General features: G+C 42.2%; 1 protein-coding gene across 4 annotated transcripts in view; it reads left to right on the forward strand.

Annotated features, from left to right (window-relative positions):
* sema5ba (sema domain, seven thrombospondin repeats (type 1 and type 1-like), transmembrane domain (TM) and short cytoplasmic domain, (semaphorin) 5Ba) overlaps positions 1-23,079 on the forward strand; it is a 98,848-nt gene extending 75,769 nt beyond the window's left edge. For 2 of the 4 annotated variants that reach the window (XM_079667289.1, XM_079667292.1), the window contains 6 exons: positions 3,304-3,474; positions 5,793-5,867; positions 6,697-6,834; positions 9,159-9,203; positions 10,746-10,951; positions 20,297-23,079. In XM_079667289.1, coding sequence (XP_079523415.1) covers positions 3,304-3,474; positions 5,793-5,867; positions 6,697-6,834; positions 9,159-9,203; positions 10,746-10,951; positions 20,297-20,473 — 812 coding nt within the window. In that variant the 3' untranslated portion in view covers positions 20,474-23,079. The remainder of the gene's footprint in view (positions 1-3,303; positions 3,475-5,792; positions 5,868-6,696; positions 6,835-9,158; positions 9,204-10,745; positions 10,952-20,296) is intronic. The other 2 variants (XM_079667290.1, XM_079667291.1) reach the window with 2 other exon arrangements.
* Positions 23,080-23,302: the final 223 nt, after the last annotated feature.

The raw sequence follows: 23,302 nt of genomic DNA on the forward strand, positions 1-23,302 counted from the left end.
TGATGGACAACAGATTGGGTTTGATGAAATATGATGATTTGCTTTGATATAATGCAGAGCAGAACATGTCAAATGAAATGTACCATGTGGTTTTAAATCACTAAATAGGACATTTGTAGTTCATAAGCTTTAAATTGCAATGACAAAACAACATCATTTTTGATTGGATATATGTCATTGTTGGATTTGAGTACAATCCGATCCGATCAATTAAAATCTGCAGAGGGCTTCAATCATGACTTAATGAAGCATTAGATAGAAACACTTCCTTTGCGTCTCTCTAATACAACTTGAATGAAAATAGAGTTCAGATAAAGTCAGTTGTATCTTCCCTGCTAAATGAAGGGTGCATAAAGGAAATACTTGCACACTAAGAGATACAGAGACAGAGACAGAGAGAGGAGAAGGTCAACGGTGGAAGTGAAACGGCGCTGAGTGGATCATTAGCTTCATTAGCTAATGGTTAGCTGCAGCATAGAGGGAGAGTCCTTGGACAAATTAAGTTATCTTCTTCAAAGTCCTCATCAAGACATAATCAGCTGACCTAGGACTCCACTGACCACAGACTGCTGCACTGACAGGCTGCACTTATTAAACCAGACTCAGGACACACACACACACACACACACACACACACACACACACACACACACACACACACACACACAAAGGTCCTCTTAAGCTCTCGCTATCTATATTCAAGAGCGGTGCCAAATGAATTAAGGATTTGTGATTGGTTGGTTCAAAGCTGATTACATTCCCGTAGTCGTAGTGTATTTAAATGTCAGTTGTTTATTTCCTCGTTAAATCCATAGTTGTTAGCTTAGCAACGGACGCTTGTTAGCTAGCGTGTGTGTGTGTGTGTGTCTGTCTGTCTGTCTGTCTGTCTGTCTGTCTGTCTGTCTGTCTGTCTGTCTGTCTGTCTGTCTGTCTGTGTGTGTGTGTGTGTGTGTGTGTGTGTGTGTGTGTGTGTGGGAAAAGGCAGGCAGACAGTGAGTCATTATACATTTAATTATAAGAAGTTACTGTATGACCTAATCAATATGTATTTTTCAATAGTATTAAACAAATAAATATTTTTACTTTTTTTTCTAAATCAATCAGTGTACTCTGTGTACGTCTTTATGGGTAAGTGAGTGTCACCTCTCATGTCAATTAAGACATATTATCCAAGTCAGTTGTTGAGTATTATGAGCAAACTGCAAGTCATCACATGTGACAATTAAAAAGCATTTGAACACAAGCACTGTCATAACATAACAAATCTCAAAGGAGTTGAATTATTTATTCAATCACTGCGATATAAGAGAGAGGCTACTAGGATAATGTACTTTTTTGTTACTAATGCACCCATAGCTAAATTATGCTGGCATAGTTAGGGTCGGCCTGATACCTGGTACGTCAGATGGAAACCAAAACAGACATAAAATCCAGATTAACACACACACACACACACACACACACACACACACACACACAGACACACACACACACACACACACACACACACACACACACACACACACACACACACACACACACACACACACACACACACACACACACAAAGTTCAAGTCAAACCATGAATCCGAGCCTCCAAGTCAATCAAGTACAGTTTTCAAGTCAGCTCTGTCAATAACTTTGGTTCCTCCAGTTTAAATGAAAAAGTGTCTGGTGTTCTTGAGCAGCCAAACTAACACACGAGGATACGTTTGACACCTTTCAAGTTCATGTTTCTGAAAATAAACGAGGCACGGGGGAGGAATGACTCGCAGTGAGAGAGTTATAAAGCAGGAAGTCAGTCAGGTAGGCGGTGTTTGGGTCAGTCATTCGCAGACAGGCCTGTAAACAGCCAGCTAGCGATCGGCAGAGTGGTGTCCGGCTGTGAGCTACTCAGAGGTAAGTGGTCACACTAATCCACTCAGCTAATAGAGGAGCCTGCAGCACTGAGACGTTACCTGGCAACGCCGCCTGTCTCCATCAGAGAGACGCACGTCAGCCGCTCAATTAGTCACACTCCGCTGATTAGATCACACACAGGAACATTAACGGAGCCGTGGGGAGAGGGGGTCAATCGATAGGACGAAGCAAAGACATTGGGATATGATCGGGAAGAGAGCAAAACATTTACTTAAAGAATTGTAGGAAATGTAAGTGTACCCAAAATGTAGAGTATGAAAAATGTGAAATCAGCAGGCACCCAATTTAGTAAGTGTTTATAACAAAAGGCATTTGAACCTAGGCATCATCTGTCTTGAGAACCGGTAGCTGCAAAAAGCACTGTTTGATCTGATCTGAAAAGCATAATGTGTTAACGTGTTTACATTGTAAGGGCCTTACTACGTATTGACTAAAACGTATTACTAGGACAATAATATAAACCGTTACCTCACATGTTAATCATTTGTAGGACATTATTTGATTAATTGTTGTTGGTCTCCAAGAGGCCAGCGTCACCAGATTGACTCCAAAGGTTAGCATTAGCAACATCTAGCCTTGTGATAATGGTCCGCTCAAAGTCAATGTATATTATACAAATACAAATGAAATGGTACAACTGTTACCAAATTAATAAATGTAATCTATTGATTTGTGTTCACCAGCACGATTTTCTAATTTTTTTCGTGTCACACAGCACGATTTTAAAACCAATGTATTTCTATTGGTAGTATGTTTCGTGTGCACCACGTGTTTTTATCCGGGCGGGTCTTGGAATACCAGAAGCTGTGTGGTTCATAAAAACATATTCTTACTCAATATCTTACCCTAAGCCTAACCCTATCCCTTTTATTTTAAATTGTATAATGTCTGAGTTTTTTTGCCGTCCGCGAGGAAAAGAAATGGGGCTCAGAGCCTCGGAATACTGAAATCTGTATTTTTTGTCATATTTTTTTCCTTCTAATTTGTTATTATTTGGTGCAGGCACGAAACATGTAGTTACCAACAGAAATACATTACTTCTAAAATCGTTCTGTGTCAGAATACTGAAATCTGTAATTTTTTTAAAATCTGTTTTTCCTTCTAATTTGTTATCATTTACATTGCTTTTTAAATCGTTCTGTGTGACACGAAAAAAAGGGGAAAATCGTGTCGGTGAACACGAAATGCCGTGAGACTGTGTTGCTATGTTGCACCGTTGGATGAGCCTGTGACTTAAGTTTTTCATTGCCTTAAAACTTGAAATCTAGGAGATCTGGGGATTCAAGTCATCTCAAAAATCCTCAGAGTAAATGATGATGCAGGATGCCAAACACTGACCATTCAAATAACCTTTCCGCTTGTGTGTTGTTTGTGTGTTACAGTGAAAGGCGCGTGGTCCTGCTGGTCGTCCTGGTCCCAGTGCTCAGTGGGCTGTGGGGGGGGTCACTATCAGAGGACTCGATCCTGTAACAGCCCGGCGCCCGCTAACGGGGGGGAAATCTGCCTGGGCCTCCACACTGAGGAGGCGCTGTGCAACACACACACCTGCGATGGTAAGGGCACACATACATTCGATACGATACGATAACACTTGATTGGTCAGATCAAGTCTGAAATGGGACTTGCTTCACAGCAGCTCCATGTGTAACATCAACAGACAGATATCAAGAGACAACACATGAACAACAAACAACAAACATTTAACATAACGGCACGATCAGTGAGAGAAAAGCTGCTCAGAGCCTTCAGCGAGCCTTTGATCTGGATTCAGCTCTGTGTTTACTGAGAGGACTGACTGGAGCACAGAGGATGCTTCAGACTGACTTTAATGAATCTCCCATTAGATGGTAGCAGTTCATATTCTCTGTTCAAAAATTCAAACTGTAAGCCTGTCGTGCATCGCCTCTTAACCCCGCCTCCAGACAGGCAATCCTCTCTCTCACCGTACCGTCTCTGTGTCGTCGTTAAATTCCTTCTTTCATAATTTGTCTCATGAACAAACCAGGTCTTAGCTGTACGAAGAGATTAACAGTTATACTAAAAGAAACAACTCATGCTCAAACCTCGCTGTGCAGCCGCAGCTCTGAGATCCACCTTTGGAACGTTTTAAAAAGAGATTTCCTCTTGTTGCATCATGTATCCGAAGTTTCGAATGCCAGTGTATCCAGAGGCAGGGACTACAAATCAGCCCGGGACTCTCGACCGGCCCACTTCGGTACCGCTAGTAAATTGTCAACGGGGGGGTTGGGGGTGATAGTGACTTATCCGACCGGCCCACCTCGGTACCGCAAGGAAATACCGCTAGTTGATTGTCAAGAGGGGGGGGCGGGTGCTAGTGACTTGTCCGACCGGCCCACTTCAGTACCGCAAGGAAATACCGCTAGTTGATTGTCAAGAGGGGAGGGGAGGGGTGCTAGTGACTTGTCCGACCGGCCCACTTCAGTACCGGTCATTGGGATTCGTCACGAACGACCTGATGGCCAGTCCACTACTGACCAGAGGGCACGTTTTTATACTGTTAATACCACACAACAATTACTAAAGTTTTGTTTATTGTTAACTTCTGAGTTTTCTGTGGAAAAGAGACTTTAGGAAAAAAACTTTGCTGTTTTTCTAACATTTAAACTTTTTAATGATGCGAGAAACCACAAATGTAATTTATTTTTATTTCTGTTGAGGAGGACACAAACAATCTCAAGCGTAAACGTCTTAAAACCTGGATAATTAAAAGGAAAGATTCCTCTTTAGGCAAGTGAGAAAAAGTGTTTTTTAGGTACAAACTGATTCTTTAATAGTTTTCTCACATATTTAATAAAACAAGCAGACACAAAACAAGTTTAGAAAATGCAAACTAGTTCCAAATGTCAATGTTTTTTCCTTTCCACTCACCCTTGCCTCCCCCAAACTCTCGCACCATGATGATGAGATGTGAGATGTATAACAACGCCCCGTGTCCCCCTTCCCGTCCCATTCTGCTCGTGCAAGGACACTGAAATATTCATGAGAGATCTGCCTGTTAATCCACAAGACAAGGAAACAAAATTAATCCAGCATCAAAACTTATATTAAGGACTCAGCCCGACTCGGATTCTGAGCTTCATTATCAAACAGCCTTCAACGCGTTGTCACCAAAATGTGATGTTCACCTATTTATGTGTTCAATCTGCTGGAAAACAAAAATGGCCTCGACAGATAATCATTGTCAGAGGGCGATTGCATATTTCTCCGCAAGTGACGTGTTTTACAAGATGCTTTTTAGCTTGGAGGTAATACTTGTTTCGTCCTTGCTAAGCTGCTTTTCATTTTGAATCAGCCTGACTGTCATTCACCTGGAACAGAACACTTTAAACTCAGCCTGGCTTGTAATTACAGTTAAAAAGTCTAATGGCTTTTTTGTTTTGGCCTTTATCAGGTTAATTCCTCTGTGTTTAATGGGACCCATTGACAGCCAGCTAACAATCACTCCAGCCCCGATTCGTCTCCTCGTCCATTAGTTTATTGACAGGCACAGCATCAGTCATCTATCGGGGTCCTGCTGGTGCCACCTCCCTTTCTGCATGTGTAATTAAAGACAAGCTGGCTGTCAGTCACGGGCATATTTGAAGCCTCTGTCGCAGGTCATTTGATTAAAGTTTCCAGCAGTAATGGAGGACAGCGGGAAGGACAGAATACTAACGAGGAGCCTCAGGTTCCTCTAGACTCAACAGTACCATCACGCAGGTCGTCCCGGTGACACGAATAAATGGGAATAAATGAAGCAATTAAAGTGGGCTGTATTGGTGTATTGGTGGTGGTGTGTGCGTGCATGTGCGTATGTGTGTGTGTGTGTGTGTGTGTGTGTGTGCGTGTGTGTGTGTGTGTGTGTGTGTAGATGGCTGTGTGTTGAGGAGGGAGCAGATGGTGCAGAGGAAGCAGCCTGACGGTGAGCAGCTGACTGATAGGAAAGGTAAAAGAGGCCGGTCCTCAGCCTCTCTCACTCGGGAGCTCCCTGAATAACAAACCATCTTTTTCCATCAGCCTTTCACTGCAGTAGCCCTCCACTTTGGGTGCTTTCTAAAACAGAGGGTGCAGCGAGTGCATGGTTCAAAGGGAGACGTTTGTCGGGAATATCCTCTTGGAGAGAAGCCTTTGTTTACTGCTCGGTCGGCTGCTGCGGGGAAACGGCTCTAAAGCTCGGCTCAGGAGACAAACATCTCCACTATGCACTAAACAAACTCTCTGAGGGGTGACTCTCTCCAATCCTGTTCACATCACACACTCTCTGGTGTGTCTTGGGGCTGTTTGGCTGGGGAAGGTCGGAGGTGGCGGTGGGTGCCGACAGCTTGGGTGGCCGCGTCATGGATCCGATGTAACACTCACAACATTAAAGAATAAGACAAAGAGGGATCAATAAAACACAAACGTGTCGGTGGGAACTTAGTGTTTTTGTACGTTTTTGTGTTTCTCTTATTTTCCTACGATACTGAAAAAAGTCAGAATTCTCAGATTAAAGTCAGAATTCTGACTTTTTTCTCAGAACACATTTTTTTTTATGTGGCCCTAATCCTCTTCCGTAGTTATGATTGGCTGTGAATACGAACATATAAAGGACAGACCCTCTATTTCTATATACGATTATTTTCTTCTCCCTGCTCCTTTTCTGAGACAGAAATAATTGTTATACATAAGTTGTGCATACCATGAACGGAAAAAATACAAATGAAATGAAATCTATGATTAAATAACACTTGTGATAAATGTCTACGGTAGTATTGATCCCGTGTCTCTGTGTTCAGGCGGCTGGATGGCCTGGTCGCTGTGGTCCGCCTGCGATGACTCGGGTCTGCAGATGAGGAGTCGGGTGTGTGGAGCTCAGGGAAGCTCGCCCTGTTTGGGGAACAGCACTCAGAGAAGAGACTGCAACGAAATACCCGGTGAGACAGACAGATTCACACTGAGGTGGGAAGTAGTGGAGTACAAATACTTTGTTACTGTACTTAAGTACATTGTTCTGGTATCAGTACTTTACTCCACTACTTATTTATCTGATGACTTTTGACTTTGACTTCTTACATGTTGAACACAAACACCTGTACTTTCTACTTCTTACATGTTGAACTCAAATACCTGTACTTTCTACTTCTAACATGTTGAACACAAACACCTGTACTTTCTACTTCTTACATGTTGAACACAAATACCTGTACTTTCTACTTCTTACATGTTGAACTCAAATACCTGTACTTTCTACTTCTTACATGTTGAACACTAATACCTGTACTTTCTACTTCTCACATGTTGAACACAAATACCTGTACTTTCTACTTCTTACATGTTGAACACAAATACCTGTACTTTCTACTTCTTACATGTTGAACACAAATACCTGTACTTTCTACTTCTTACATGTTGAACACAAATACCTGTACTTTCTACTTCTCACATTTTCCAAACAGGCTGGTTCCTTTAGTCTGAATGTGTGTTTGGTGGCGTGATCATTATTATTTAGAGTCATTGCGTGCCTATTGATTTGAACACGATCCGTGTATCCATCATTTCCTGGTCTTCTCTAAAGAAGAGGGACCAATGAAAACGTTGTCATGTTGCCGTTGGTCACCATGGAAACATTCATTAGCTAACAATGACATTATTGTTCTATTAATATAAAGGGAGATCAGGTACTCTTTAAAACAGCTGCTAGTTATGGGTACTTTTTACTGAAGTACATTTCAAAGCCTCTTTACTTTGACTTGAGTAAAGAAGTTTAGTCAGTACTTCTACTTTCACCAGAGTATTTTTAAACACGAGTATCTGTACTTCTACTTGAGTAAAGGATGTGTGTACTTTTGCCATCTCTGACCGGTGCAGCCTCCTACAAAAACTGTCTGAGCTCTCAAAGGTTCCTCGGGTACAACATCCTCTCGTCAGAGTGTGGAGGAAACAACCTGTTGAACATCCCAAAATATACTGCATGCTCTCCACTTGTTTTGGGAACCTTTATCCGGAGAGAATAGTCTGAAGCCTTTTAAATATAATTGTGTAAAAGAGTGCATCTCTTCACATGGAGAGTACATGACGTGCTTTCTGTTCTAGTGTTTTAGTCTTTTAATACATATTTTGTGTTATCCATAATAAAACATAAATATTACAACGGCTCAGAAATGTAGGAAAACGTAACCAACTGGCAAATAAAATACCTATTATTTGCAAGTTGCCCAAATTATGTCTAAGTTACATTTTCTGTCCAATTATCTAAACATTACCTTTTACTATAATGCTAAGAGGTATTTTATCCATTTTAAGGGGTGACAAAGTTTTCCCACACACTGTTCGCTCACATTTTTGGGGGGGACTTCGAGTTTAGCCCAAAATGCTTTAGTCGTCCTTTATCTTAATTAGCTGCTTCATTCAAAAGCAACAGGTTGTGATTTTAGGACACTATTTGTCTGTCTTTCATCGTCAAATATGAACTCAGCATCATTGTCCTTCAGCGCTATCAGTCATCATCCTCACCCATCGCAAATGGTGTGTGTGTGTGTGTGTGTGTGTGTGTGTGTGTGTGCGTAGCCACCGTTCTCCTTGTGCTCTAAAGTAATCTGCTGCTGTTAATTAGTCCTAATAGGACCATGTGAATCAGCGAGTTAGCGGTTTTACCCCGCTGGCCCCGGCGCACCTTGTTATGCTGATGACTATCTCAGAAAGTTTCTCATGAGATGATCTTTCATGGCCTGCCAGCAGAGGCCTCTCCACGCCGTGCATCCCTAATGAGTCCACATGAATGCGATTAATATTAATGGGTTGTCACAACACCAAATCACATCTAATTTTATTGCACATTTCAACGAGGCGCTAGATGGATTTGTTAAGGTCACACGCCGAGGGGAGGCGGCTGTGAGGAAACTGAGGAATTAGGCCCAAAAAAATTATCAGGAGATGTGGCACTGCAATTAAAACCACACACACACACACACATTAACCCTGCCTACTCCCTTTGAGGATTTGTAGGGGCAGGAGCATTTGTAGCTTTAAATGATTGTGTCGTAGCTGTAAGTTATGGTTCAATCTGACGAGACACCCAAAATACACTGATTCAAAAAACTCAACGGACAGTTTGCGCAACATTTTTAATCCCACTTCTCATTCTCTGTTTTTGTTTCTGCATGTGTCAACTCCCCTCGATGTCTGTGTCTGCAGAGAGTGTGTGTGTGCATGTGTGTGTGCATGTTTGTGTCTGACCCTGTGTTCCTCTTCTCTGCAGTCATTCTCCCTGCATCTGGTTTTGATAAGGACCAACACTGTGGAGGTGAGTGGATGAACAGCTGCCTCACGTTGTTGTGCATGTCTACGTTTTCCCTGTATGTTTCCTCAGATGTCTGTCCATGATGTGTGTGTTCATGCATTATATGTGCATTTTAATGTGTTTCTCTGTCTGTCAGAGGAGCAAGAACAATGTTATGTCATCATGACGGGCCACAACTTGTCCAGCTGTTAAAAAAACGTTTTGAGACTCATGTGCAAACTAAAGATTATTTTCACAACCCTGTATGAAACCAAAATGACCGACAGGAAGTACAAAGCCAAAAGTACAATCCTGAGTAAAGCCTCAGTATTCTCTGTCAGTCAAAGTTGTGATTCAGCATTGAAAATATAGGAATTTAGATTCTTAAATAGATTGATTTCCCCACCAACTCCCCCAAAGGAGCCTTTGCTCAAATGTGTCTTAAAGGGGCTCTATTCTCATCATTTCCAGGTGTATATCAGTGTGTGGTGTCTCTACTTTAAAGAGTCCTCTCCTGCTGATGTTCAGGTGTATATCAGTATGTAGTGTCTCTACTTTAAAGAGTCCTCTCCTGCTGATGTCCAGGTGTATATCAGTATGTAGTGTCTCTACTTTAAAGAGTTCTCTCGTGCTGATGTTCAGGTGTATATCAGTATGTAGTGTCTCTACTTTAAAGAGTCCTCTCCTGCTGATGTTCAGGTGTATATCAGTATGTAGTGTCTCTACTTTAAAGAGTCCTCTCCTGCTTATGTTCAGGTGTATATCAGTATGTAGTGTCTCTACTTTAAAGAGTCCTCTCCTGCTGATGTTCAGGTGTATATCAGTATGTAGTGTCTCTACTTTAAAGAGTCCTCTCTTGCTGATGATCAGGTGTATATCAGTATGTAGTGTCTCTCCTTTAAAAAGTCCTCTCCTGCTGATGTTCAGGTGTATATCAGTATGTAGTGTTTCTACATGTCTCCATGCTTTAATGTTCAAAAAGCTCTCTATTTCTCTCATACTGTCTGTGCTGCAGCACCTCTTTTCACCCTCTGTCTGAAACCAGAGCCCAGTCTGCTCTGATTGGTCAGCTGGCCGGCTCTGTTGTGATTGTTCAACCGCTTAGAGATGTCCCGCCCCTTATCCTATCACTTACAATGTGTTGGAGCGCTAGCCATGAGAAGCGCGGGTGTTACATAGTGATGTCACTTTGTTGTGGCGCAGTGGACTAGTGCGTTGGTGTTCGGATCAGGGGGTCACAGGTTCAAACCCCACTGCAGTCAGCATGTCGTTGTGTCCCTGAGACACTTCACACCAAACTGCTCCTGTGGAGATGGGGGGAAGTGTGTGGAAGAGAAAACACAGGGATTTTAGCCTTTGTAGACTAATTACATGCACTAAAACTATTTACATGCACTAAAACGTATAGAACACACTACAGAGAAAACCCAGAAAAACGTAAAAGGGCCTCTTTAACCTAATTAAGAATTGACATTGAATTGGATGTATGACATAAAGCCAGTAATGTGGATGAACCAGGATGTGATAACATATCTTAACACTCCACGTGTCTTCTTCTTCTCCCAGCGTTCACCTCCATCCACCTGATCGCCACTGGAGTTTCCTGTTTCCTGGGGGCGGGGCTTCTGTCCTTCCTGATCTATGTCTACTGTCAGCGCTTCCATAAGCCTTCGCAGGAGTCAGCCGTCATCCACCCCACCACCCCCAACCACCTCAACTACAAGGGCAACACCACGCCAAAGAACGAGAAGTACACACCCATGGAGTTCAAGGTATAAGAAAATCTAACATTTCAATTCTATACAGTGGTGCAGGGATGACGTATTTTTGTAGGCCGACCCGGAAGAGAGCTACGCAAGGGTTCCCTCGACAAAAAAGCAATGCGATTTCTCCATAGGGTTTGGGAATATTGTGAAAAAATAAGATCTGTGGAAAACGAACCTCAATCAATCAATCAATGTTTATTTATATAGCCCAATACCACAAATGTTAGATTTGTCTCAGTGGACTTCACAGTTTGTTCAGAATATCAGTATGACAACACGACACCCTCTGTCCTTAGACCCTCTGTCCTTAGACCCTCACATCGTACAAGGAAACACTTCCAGAGAAACCCCACAGTTTAAAGGGGAACATGGGAGAAACCTCAGGGAGAGCAACAGAGGAGGGATCTCTCTCCCAGGACGGACAGACGTGCAATAGATGCCGTGTGTAAATCGAAGAGATAATACATTTACAACATATAGACCAAATGTTTGGAAATGCATGTAAACGGTAAAATGGACTGCACTTATATAACGCTTTATTCAGTCTTTACGAACCCTCAAAGCGCTTTACATACTACATGTCATTCACCCAATCACACCCATTCATACAGAGCAGTGTACCTTACTCTAGGAACACTCACACGCCGTTGGCCATCGGGAGCAACTCAGGGTTAAGGATCTTGCCCAAGGATACATCGACATGTTGACTGCATGGGCTGGGATCGAACCCACAACTTTCTGGTTGAAAGAGGACCGCACTCCCTCACAGCCACAGTCGCCCTAATGTGTCTATAACAAGGAGATGAATCTACGAGGATGTCAACAATCCTGTGGGTGCCATCAGGGAAGTAGTATGGTGAGAGTCAGGCAGGACCGCAGAGACAGGTTCAGCCACGACTCGAAGTCCAGGACTCAGATCAGGACTCAGATCAGGACTCAGATCAGGACTCAGATCAGGACTCAGATCAGGACTCAGATCAGGACTCAGATCAGGACTCAGGACTCAGATCAGGACTCAGGACTCAGATCAGGACTCAGGACTCAGGATCCCGGCGTAGATAGACACCAAAAAGAAATGTTGCGGAAGCTGGGTTATTGGGAACATGAGAGTACACAGGTACAGACAGACAGAAGGAAGAAGTAAGGTGTCCCCCGACAGTCTAAGCCTATAGCAGCTAGGGCCCTAACTATAATATTTATCAAAAAGGAAAGTCTTAAGCGCACTCTTCAAAAACGGATAGGGTGTCTGCCGCCTGTTTGATAAATGCACAGTTTGTTCAGCCGGATAATCTCCACATGTCTGCCCTACTTTTATCATTTTCTAATCATAAATCTAATCGATAGATTTATCCATTTAAATTCAAATGTTTTATTGTCATATGCTCAAAGCTGTAGTGTAGAAATGCTAATGAGATTCTTCTGACCTGAGCTCCTCCAACAATGCAACATGTGTAATAAAATACAAAGTGCTGCAAAAAGTCTATCTACATGTCAAAGAGTATGTAGATCAAAACAACTCAAATGGATGTCACACACACACACACACACACACACACACACACACACACACACACACGATGTTAACGCTGAAGATTCAAGGGCGATGTGATTCATGTTTTATTTAGAGACTTTATTCAGGCATTTATCTCAATGGAGCGCTAACCGCAGAAGATGAATTACCGTTCATCTTTATTCCTCCTTGCTCTCACACAGAACCTATAGGCTTCAAGCCGTAAACCAAATCCTTATTAATGGGCCCCATTAGCTTTCCGACGCATTAGCAAGGCCTCGACCTCCCATTGCTATCGCTCTGCTGTGCATTCTCATTTACAGAAAGTCAAGGAACTATGTTCCCCAGAGCTTATAGACTTTAAGTGCAGTTTTTCGGCCTCTCTACAACTTTCATTGTTTGCTCTTGGTTGATTGGTTGTGTGTGTGATAATCAGTGATGGGGTCGTTACTCATTACTTTAAAACAAAAAGTAATATACTTCTTTACTCTCTACATAAACTCGTTACATTATTACTTTTGCGTTACTCAGCAACAGCCTATAGCCAAAACTTAAACTCAGGCCTACATGTGCACACATATGGGGTGAAGCCTGCGAGCTAGTTCAGGCAGTCAACACAATCTAGACCCTCCAGAAAAGCGCGGGCAAAAATCCTTGATTATGTGATTAAACATGCGGGGTTTTTATGTGATTTTATGCGGGAAGTTGCGAAATATGCGGAAAGTTGTCAAATATGCGGGAAAAAATAATAACTATTTTTTTCAATATTGGGCGTCTTATTTATTCTCTCTCACACACAACCTGCCACTAACGTTAAACCCCTTTACTATTCAATTAAACACATTCAATGTTTATTTATTGTAAAAGCAATTGGGCTATTTTAATCCCACACACACACACACACACCCCACACCCCCCCCACACACACACACACACACACACACACACACACACCCCACACACCCACACTTCTCCGCCTCATTCTGTTTTCATTTACTCGTTCGTTATCTGACCAGCTTCAATCTTGTAATCTTGTAGGCTTTCTTGTCCGCAGCAGCAGAAAGCATTTTCGAATGTTTGAATGAATCAAAGTGGGTCGTCACCGTCGATGTTCTCTTATGCTCCAACACACAGTTGCACGGGGTGCAGAATAGTTTCCCCCCACTTTTTGCCCGGTCTTTAGTAGAAATGTTCGTCGGTAAATGAGATGGATTAGATTTTTTCATCTTGGTGTTTTCTCTATCGTGTGAGCTCCACACGTTCACTCTATACAGTGTTGTTTACATTCTGTGATGCGCGAACTGATGACGTCACGTCAAGACGAGTTAACTTTTTTTTTTTTCAACTTTGTGTGGAAAAATGCGGGGATTATGCGGCCTTTTAAAAATCTGCGCCATTTTGCTGATTATGCGGTAAATTCTGCGATCACAGAATCGCTTTTTTCTGGAGGGTCTAACAATCTCCTTAACTTGCCGCTCTACCAGGTCAGTCTATCAGGTCTTCCTGCCTCTGCCTCGCTAATGCTTCGTCTCTGTCACATTGCTGATGCGTTCCAGTGGCGAACCGTGTCTATCACAACTGGACCTTCTGTAGACACACCCCCCCCCCTCAGCGGCGTTATAATGTCCGTCTTTTCAATGAATTGTCGTCTTGAAAAGGGTACTCGCAACAATTCCGCAACAACTTCATCTTCACCTGTTGCACTTGTCATTTCAACGTTAAAAACAATAAAACGGCGTGAATTGCTTCGTCGCATTCGATCCTCTGTCTCTCTCCAGTGAACTAGCGGGCCTTCTAGAGTCCTCTGGAACCGAGGGAAACTCTGAAAGAACACGCCCATTGGCTGTATCTGATTGGTTGATCAAACTGTCAGTCCAAACGTACGCTCTCATTCAGTGCTACGGCCAGGGCATTCGATCAAGGATGTAGAATACCTTGGTTGAAGGATATTCTACCCAGAGACTCAGAACAAGATCTGATTGGTTGATCAAACTGTCACTCCAAACGTACGCTCTCATTCAGTGCTACGGGCAGGGCCTTCGATCTAGGATGTAGAATATTTTGGTTGAAGGATATTTTACCCAGAGACCCAGAAACAGATCTGATTGGTTGCTTTCTTTTCTAACACAAAACCACTGAAATGCGTAGTGCATGGTCCGAGAAGGACAAACAAATCAACGTACCACTGTGATATTACAGATCAACAACACAGATACCATTCTCTTTTATTCATTTTATTACATTTTATTTATATAATTAAATCGATTTTTTGTTTGTTTTATCCGAGTGTTCCAGGGTATTCTCTGAATACCTTGAAGGCCCTGACAGTTCGCCACTGAATTGCGTTCACGTGTTGCTTGCCTGCCCCACTTCCACCCCAGCTTCCACCTGTAGGCTCGGGGGATAGTTATCCAAGCATCACTCAATGTTCTTTGTATATCTGTGGAGTGATGAGACCCGAGCCTAGACGCCAAACTCAACTTTATGCTGCTCTAATAAACATATTAAGAACACGTGAGTTGTCTGACTGAATTAACAATTATTATTGCAATAAGGAAGACAAAACACAAGTCTTTCTTTTACGGCCCGTCCACACTACAGCTTCAAAAAAAGCTTGCCGGCGGGCGTGCGTGGCTGAAGCTCGACCAACAACCAATCACATGAATCTCCCGCCCCTGACACACAAGCAGCGGTTTGATTGGCTAGAGCTTGTACTGGCATATGATTTGATTGGCTGACGCTTCCACCGAAAGCTTCAGAAGCTTCAAAAGTTGAACATTGCTCAACTTTTGCAGCCTGAAACGCCAGGAAAGCTCCGCTCTGCTACCCACAATTCAGTTCGGCAAAAAGCGAGGCAACGTGGCGTCACCCCATTCAAAGTGAATGGGCAGACGCGATGGAAACCGTTTTTGAAGCTGTCGAAGCTGTAGTGTGGACGGGCTGTTATGCTCTTTAATAAAATAGGCTACCACAAGCTAACAGTCGGTGAAAACAGAACACCATCACTGTGGGTTCGGGGGTCTTTAGCTACTAGCTTGGTGTTAGCATGTTGCCTCTGCAGGTGCTTGGAGAGGTTTGATGTTGTTGTGTTTGCAGCATTCCCCCTTACCGTCACATTCCTGTCCTTTCTGCTGACACATTTAAAATAATGGGCATACCTCCACCCCCCTAGCTGTTAATGACTCAGCCATGTCTCTGCACTGCAGCACCAGCCCTGTGACAGTTGCATGTGGACAAGTCGCGCAAATATTAACCTGCAGCGGAAATCCACGCAATGTTAGTAACTGTAGTGTGATTACTGAATGTATAACGCGTTACTGAAAATGTGAATCTCGTTACACCCAACACTGGTGACAATAGGCTGCAGATAGATCACATTTTAATAACCTGAACCAAAGTTAGTTTGATATTTGTCACAACTATCTCAGTTTGCATAGAAGCTCCAATAATTCTATAAGTGCACGTACGAATCACTGATGTGAGTAAATTAGATTTGGCTAATCCGACACCACACACTTATTTCTCATGACTGGGCAACAGCCATATATTTTCCAAAGTTCAAATCTAATAAAAATATTCCACGCCTCAGAAGCAGCAAAGTAATTCATTTAATTCAAAGGTCAAGGACCCTCCCAATGGATGCCTTTTCCTGCTGATACTGCTCCGTGTCCTTGTGTTAGAGCATGTGCCTGTTGTTTATGTGATTTGACACAAATGAATCACCTCGATTTTTCAAATTGGACATTTTTGTATTACATTACCTGTTAACTCCTGCTTTCTTTCTGTCTGAACACATCTGACTCTGATGATGTATGAGGTGGCCGACATGTGCAAAGGCGCTACAACGGCCCAAAACGTTTCCATGAAGAGAAGCGCGCTGCAGCTTTAGAAACGATACGAATATGAAAACACAAATGTACCAAAAGACAGAGAAATGATTAAACATGCGCTGGGTTCACAAAAAGCGCTACATAGACACAACGCTCCAAGTACAAAACGATGCAAGAAGCTCAAAACACTAAAAAAGGATACACACTGTTGGGACCTGAGCACTTGTTGACGTTTGGGGATCAACAAACGTTTGGGGATTATATACAAGATGGCCGACTGTCACTGTGAGGCCTTGTTTCGTCAGTACATTTTAAATGACTAGGTTATCTGTCAGCTTTCTTTCTGTCTTAACACATCTGACTCAAGTGTGTGCCGGCAATGATTTATGAGGTGGCCGACATGAGCAAAGGTGCTGCAGCTTTAGAAACGATACAAATATATAAAAAAACAAATGTACCAAAACAGTTCTAGAAACATCTCCACCAACTTGAGAAAAACAAGGGCAAGGTTTTCAAAAAGCGTTGCATAAACACAACGCTGCCAATACAAAACACAGGGAAACATTGTAGATATTGCTTTTATTTAGGTCTTAATGTGCGCCTATGTATAAATGTGTCTGTTGATTGTGTATATATAGGATATACATATTTGTATGCATTTTTTTATATTCGGGATTGTGGGAAACGGTATTTCCAGGGCCGGCCCTGACCAATTTGCTGCCCTAGGCAACATTTTAACTGGTTCCCCTCCCCCCCCCCCCCCCCCCCCAAATGCAGACACTCACTATGACTCGCGCGTGCACGGTTGTGGCATGACCACCAAAACAGAAAGATGGACACAAGATGTGTGCAACTGTATTTAGTTTCCTATCCATTTGAACATGATTTAAGTGGGGGGGGGGGGGACCTCACCTCCTCTACGGGGGGACCCACGGGAAGACTTTTTTTTTAATATTGAAGTTAAAAGCATCAATCTGGTGCACTTTGAGAGCAACATTAGGAGATCTATGGATACATCTCTCAACACCTATATGAAACACAACTGTAAACAGATTTAATTTTTCTTTATGGATATTTTACAAATCATTCACCTTTCAAATTGTATTCTTCTTTATTAATAACAACTTTTTTGCACTGTCATATAGTATTTTATACCTGTTTTTCACCTATTCTCTTATTTTTTTAGAACTATAATGATCATATAAAGGTGTGCCTTTACCTCATTGAGCTGAGGTTATCAGAGCTGCTCAGTCTTTCAGGAGAGAGCTCTCTCAAGCTCTCCCCCCTTCGACCGCTTACACAGTAAATTCCAATGTTAATAAAAGCAAACAGAAGCTGTGTACGTTTTTTGGGAGTTTGATTTATTTTAAATTAACACAAATACAAAATTGAAACCTATAATTGCACAATAAAACCATTCTTTCAAAAAAAGAACAATTTCACACAAACCTCTGGTTTTTACTGGGGCTCAACTTGATTTTGGGGGGGGTGTCATAGTTTATGGGCGCTGTACGCAATATAGGCGTAGTTATATTAGTATAAGATAATAAGATGTGTTTTGTTGATCCAAAATCGGGAAATTGTGCTGTTATGAAATTTTAAAAAATACTTTTTTTTTATTTCCAACTTTTTCTTTTTTTTACTTTTTTTTTCAATTTTCGGCGCCCCCTATTGGTTGATGCACCCTTAGCATTCGCCTATACTGCCTATGCCGAGGGCCGGCCCTGGGTATTTCGATCTGTCTGTACACACAAACTGAAAGATTGACAATAAAGTTGACTTTAACGGAAAATACAGACTCTACAACATGATGCACACTGTTGGGTCCTGAGCGCTTGATTTTGGGGGCTCACAAAAAGCGCTACATAGACACAATGCTGCAAATACAAAAAACTGCAAGATCTCAAAACACAGGGAAACGGAAAATACAGACTCTAAAGAATTATGCACACTGTTGGGTCCTGAGCGCAGTTTGGGGATTATCAAGATGGCCAACTGTCACTGTAAGGCTGTTTCATAACTGTGTTTCGTCAGTATATTGGAAATAACTATATATAGAAATGTATTCATTAGGATAAACCCCCTTCAAAATAACAGAAAGCAAAGCAGCACAAACCACGTACAGTCTGTTAAGTAAAATTCATGAAGTAATACATATAATCATTACAATTTGATAGACAGTGTCTAATAGGTCAGTTTAATTAATAACAAGAGCAGCTGAGAGTGAGATGATAATGCTGAAACATACCCAATGATGACCCAAGTCGGCCACCGTAGATTCATGTTACCCGTACCTGTCAACCTGCCAGTATCAAAGGTCTTAACCGAAGCGTGACAGGAACATGTTTCGGATCCTATGAGCCTCCTGACTCCGGTTGTAATGGCTGTTATTGTTTGTGTGGACGCGGCGCTGACAGCCATCGTGGTGCGGAGAGCCATCGTGGTGCGGAGAGCCTGAACTCATTATCGTTAACGGCAGGAGGAACAGCTGATATGACGGTGCACGGCTACAGCGCTGTTTATCCAGCAGGTCCCTTCCCTCCAGGCCAATTTATGATGCCCAGCGTTTGTGTATTTCAGCGACTCTAACCTGATTATCTTCTGCCGCGGTCCCAGGAGCTGCTCAGATGGATTACATTAGTCTAATGCTTCCTCTGGAAAGTGTTTCACCTTATGGTCGGCTTTTACCCAAGACTAGCAATTGCATTAGAATAATATGTGGTTTTTAGTCTTGTTTTTTATTTAAGAGACCTGCAGTGAATTCCCGCCTTCTCATATATTAGAGCCTTGAGTATGCTTGACATGAACTACATTTAATTTGTTGTATTGGTTCGCTTTGATTGTGAATACATTTAGAGCACACAGGCACTCAGGCCTCGAGGCGAGTGGAGGTATTGTATTCACCCGCGGGGGAGAATTACAGATATTATTTTTACTTTAGATTCCACTTTGTGAAAAATCTTTATTTTAACAATTCTATTAAAACTTTATGATTATAATTGAGTCCTCGAAACCTCTAAAAATAACTGAAAAAACATCTTCCAGCATATTTTCTTGTTTATAGAAACTCAAGACACATGAGCTCATTGTCCCATGAGGTCATTGTTTAAATAAAGTCCATGTTTTTAAAGTATTTTCTATTCAGTAATATGGCATACAATAGCATATGATTAATTAGAGCTATAAGTATTTGCAATTGTACAGTGCTATGATCACTTTAATGTAAAAAGTACATATTTTTAGAATGGTCACAATACTTTAATATGCTTTTTATGCCACTAAGTTTTACCTAAATTGCGTTTTTTAGCCATTGTTGTTTACTTATTAGTCTTTATTTGTTTTTATTTACTAATGTGTGATTTTAATTTAATTTGTATTTAATGCTTTTTCTTTATGTACCTGCTTTGCCACATTTGCTGTAACACTGTAAGTTTCCCCGCTGTGAGATTAATAAAGGGATTCTGATTCTGAAATCAAACTTTTTTTTCTCCGCGTCCAACTAATTGAGTCCACAATTATTAATAACTGAAAAAACATCTTCCGTGCAACCGGTCTAAAGCTTTTGATTTTAGACCGATTGCTCCTCAGCACAGGAGACCAGTTCAATTCCACGCTTCCACATGTGAACAAAACGTACATTTCCCTGGATCTGGGTCACCGTTTCTTTACGCCTCTCCATTACTAACCACATTCTGGGCCTGTAATGAACTTCGAGTCCCTCTTCAACACAAGCAGTTACTGAAAACAAACCTATCCATATGTCCTTTCAGCGCGAGAGAACACCAACAAAAGACTCAAACAAGTCGATGATGAAATTAATTAGATTTCAATATCAACCTGCTTGTTAATAACTGAAAAAACATCTTCCAGCATATGTTCTTTTTATAGAAACTCCTATGAGCTCAAATGTTGTCCTATGAGGTAGTATCTTCTAGTCAGTAACACGGCATAAAATAACATTCATTCAAGCTATGAGTGCATTCCTAATTCTCTCTCTGAATGTCATTCCAGACGCTCAACAAGAACAACCTTCTGCCGGATGAAAGATCTAACTTCTTCCCGACGCCGCTCCAACAAACCAACGTCTACACGACCACCTACTATCCCACGGCACTCGGCAAATTCGACTACCAGCCGAACTCCTCCCCCTCGCCATGTAGGACCTACAACCAAAACAACAACAGCTGAGACTCGCCCCTCCATCTCTCCGAACCCCCCCCCCCCCCCCACCACCACCACCACCGCCCCCACACACCACCCCCCCTCGCTAACGGACACCACCCCGAACGGTGATGTAACTGAACCGACGTGAACTGTAACGTTTCTCAGAGCTCGGACAGTTTCCCTCAGTTCGTCACCGCCATTTTCCTTCGCTCCTTTCGTCTCTTCCGCATCGTTGGGCTTGTGTCCTCAAGGGCGTTTTTTGGAACTTTCCATCAGGAGGTGTCGGGGTTCGGAAGAAGTAAAAAAGGCACTTTTGGGGGTGTTATGGTAACGGCCTGAGTGGATATAGCAGGGTCAGCTCAAAGCTTCACGGGGGGATTTAGTGGAAAATTCCACTAGGACGAGTTTTGGCTTTTGACCGATTGCTCCTCAGCACAGGAGATGAGTTCAGTTCCACGAATCCCACATGTGAACCAAACGTACATTTCCCTGGATCTGGGTCACCAGTTTTTTTACGCCTCTCCATTACTAACCACATTCTGGGCCTGTAATGAACTTCGAGTCCCTCTTCAACACAAGCAGTTACTGAAAACAAACCTATCCATATGTCCACGCAGAGCGAGAGAACACCAACAAAAGACTCAAACAAGTCGATGCTGAAATTAATTAGAGATCAATATCAACGCGGTCGTTTGGGGCGAGCGCACGCCCTCCATTGTTGGGGTTTCACGTGACGGAGAGATAAGAACTTCTGAGTCGATTGCGCTTTTTGGACGGTTGTTTATAAGAGTCACAATCCTCAATAACAGTGGATTCACACGCCCTCTGTGGACAAGGACGTAAAGTCAAATCAAGGGGGATTGTGGGAAGTGTACATAAAGCTTTGGGATGCCTTGGGTGCCTGTATGCAAAAGAGGGCAGGGGCGAGATTTCTTTCTATTTCTTCTGTTTCTTTTCCACGAATAAAGACTTCTAAAAGGGAATTGATTGATTCTCCAATTGATTCTCCAATGGATGCATCGATTCTACTGAGTGCTTAATAGCCCGGTGGTCATATCAAATATGGCCAGTGTGCTGAACAACTGGATTGGGTTTTCTATGATTGTAGAATAAGCTAGTAGACTGGCACTTGTTTGGTTTTTTCTAAATGTTTGTTTTATTCTTAGACAAGCTGTAGCATAGGAGGACATATTTTGTTAAGTAAGATATAGCTGATTAATTCTTGTTTCTCTAATTTCACATTCCTTTGTTGTTTCTTGAGTTTTCATTAGTTTGGTAAGCATCTTCAATATGTGAAATAAACGATAAAACAATACAAATATTGACATGGTTTTTACACAGAATGACGGTAACATGACGTACATTTGGCGCCCGCTTTAAAAAGTGTGTGTGTGTGTGTGTGTGTGTGTGTGTGTGTGTGTGTGTGTGTGTGTGTGTGTGTGTGTGTGTGTGTGTGTGTGTGTGTGTGTGTGTGTGTGTGTGTGTGTGTGTGTGTGTGTGTGTGTGTGTGTGTGTGTGTGTGTGTGTGTGTGTGTGTGGACAGAGGGGTATTTTGTACAATGCTTTCATATATATGAGGATGAGGTTTTTTTGTGCATTTTTTTCCACATACTGTCGCAGGCATTCTACTGTTTCTATATTTCATACATGGGAAGCTAGTCATTGTAAGTTAAAGCATCACAGGTGGAACTGACACTATTTAAAGTCATAGCTTGGTTTATAAAGGGCATTTTCACAGCTATATTTTATTATTATTATTATTGCCTGATGATCGATGAATGCTAACCCAGCGATGCTTTTCCGTTCAGCTACTGTACATGCACGAGAGCTCTATCTGTATATAGACAGCAGGCCCAGTGTAAAACCTGCAGAGGATCGTGTAAATGTATCTGTATATTGTATAGCTAACACTGTTTGTTTAAAAAAAAGCCTTATAGTTGTTTAAAAAAAAGTGCAGCAGCTAAGTACACACCAACCATGAGGTTTGTTTGGGGACAGAGCTCCGAAATGTGACCTGAAACAGCTGCTCAAACATCAAATATCCAGAAAAAAAACAAATCCACACTGAGAAGAACTGCGTAGCACTGATATAAGGGACAGAAACAAACACTACAGACTGCAAAAAGTCATATATGATGATCAAATTGAATTAAAAAAGTCATTTTGATCCAAACTAAGCCTCTATCTGAAAGCGAGTGATCTGATTGGTCCTCTGTGAGCTCTATCAGAAAGCCAGTGATCTGATTGGTCCTCTGTGAGCTCCATCAGAAAGCCAGTGATCTGATTGGTCCCCTGTGAGCTCCATCAGAAAGCCAGTGATCTGATTGGTCCTCTGTGAGCTCCATCAGAAAGCCAGTGATCTGATTGGTCCTCTGTGAGCTCCATCAGAAAGCCAGTGATCTGATTGGTCCTCTGTGAGCTCCATCAGAAAGCCAGTGATCTGATTGGTCCCCTGTGAGCTCTGTCCCCTGCGATGTGAGGCTCTGTGTCCTTCTATGCAACTTACCAGGTGTACTGTTAGACCTGTCATGTAGACTGTAATCACTGCCTTTTAGACACTGTGAATTTTTTGGTACCCTATATTTTTGTATATTGTACATTATAAAGGATAATAAACCTTGATGCCAACACCAGCGTGCTCAGTGTGCTCCGTCACAGCTGGGGAGGGTTTGAGACCTTTAAAGGAGAAGATTTATGGTTTATTTTTGTTTGAATTAGAGGTGCTTATAAGAGACTTGAAGATGATGCAGTGAGACCGTTCTTCCACAAATCAACACGTAGAAAAAATACAAAAAAAATTAAACCAATCTTTTAGCACAAAGGTTAATTAGAAGGCTGCAAAGGGTATGTGAC

This window comes from Notothenia rossii (genome assembly GCF_949606895.1).
Source record: "Notothenia rossii genome assembly, chromosome: 2".
NCBI lineage: Eukaryota > Metazoa > Chordata > Actinopteri > Perciformes > Nototheniidae > Notothenia > Notothenia rossii.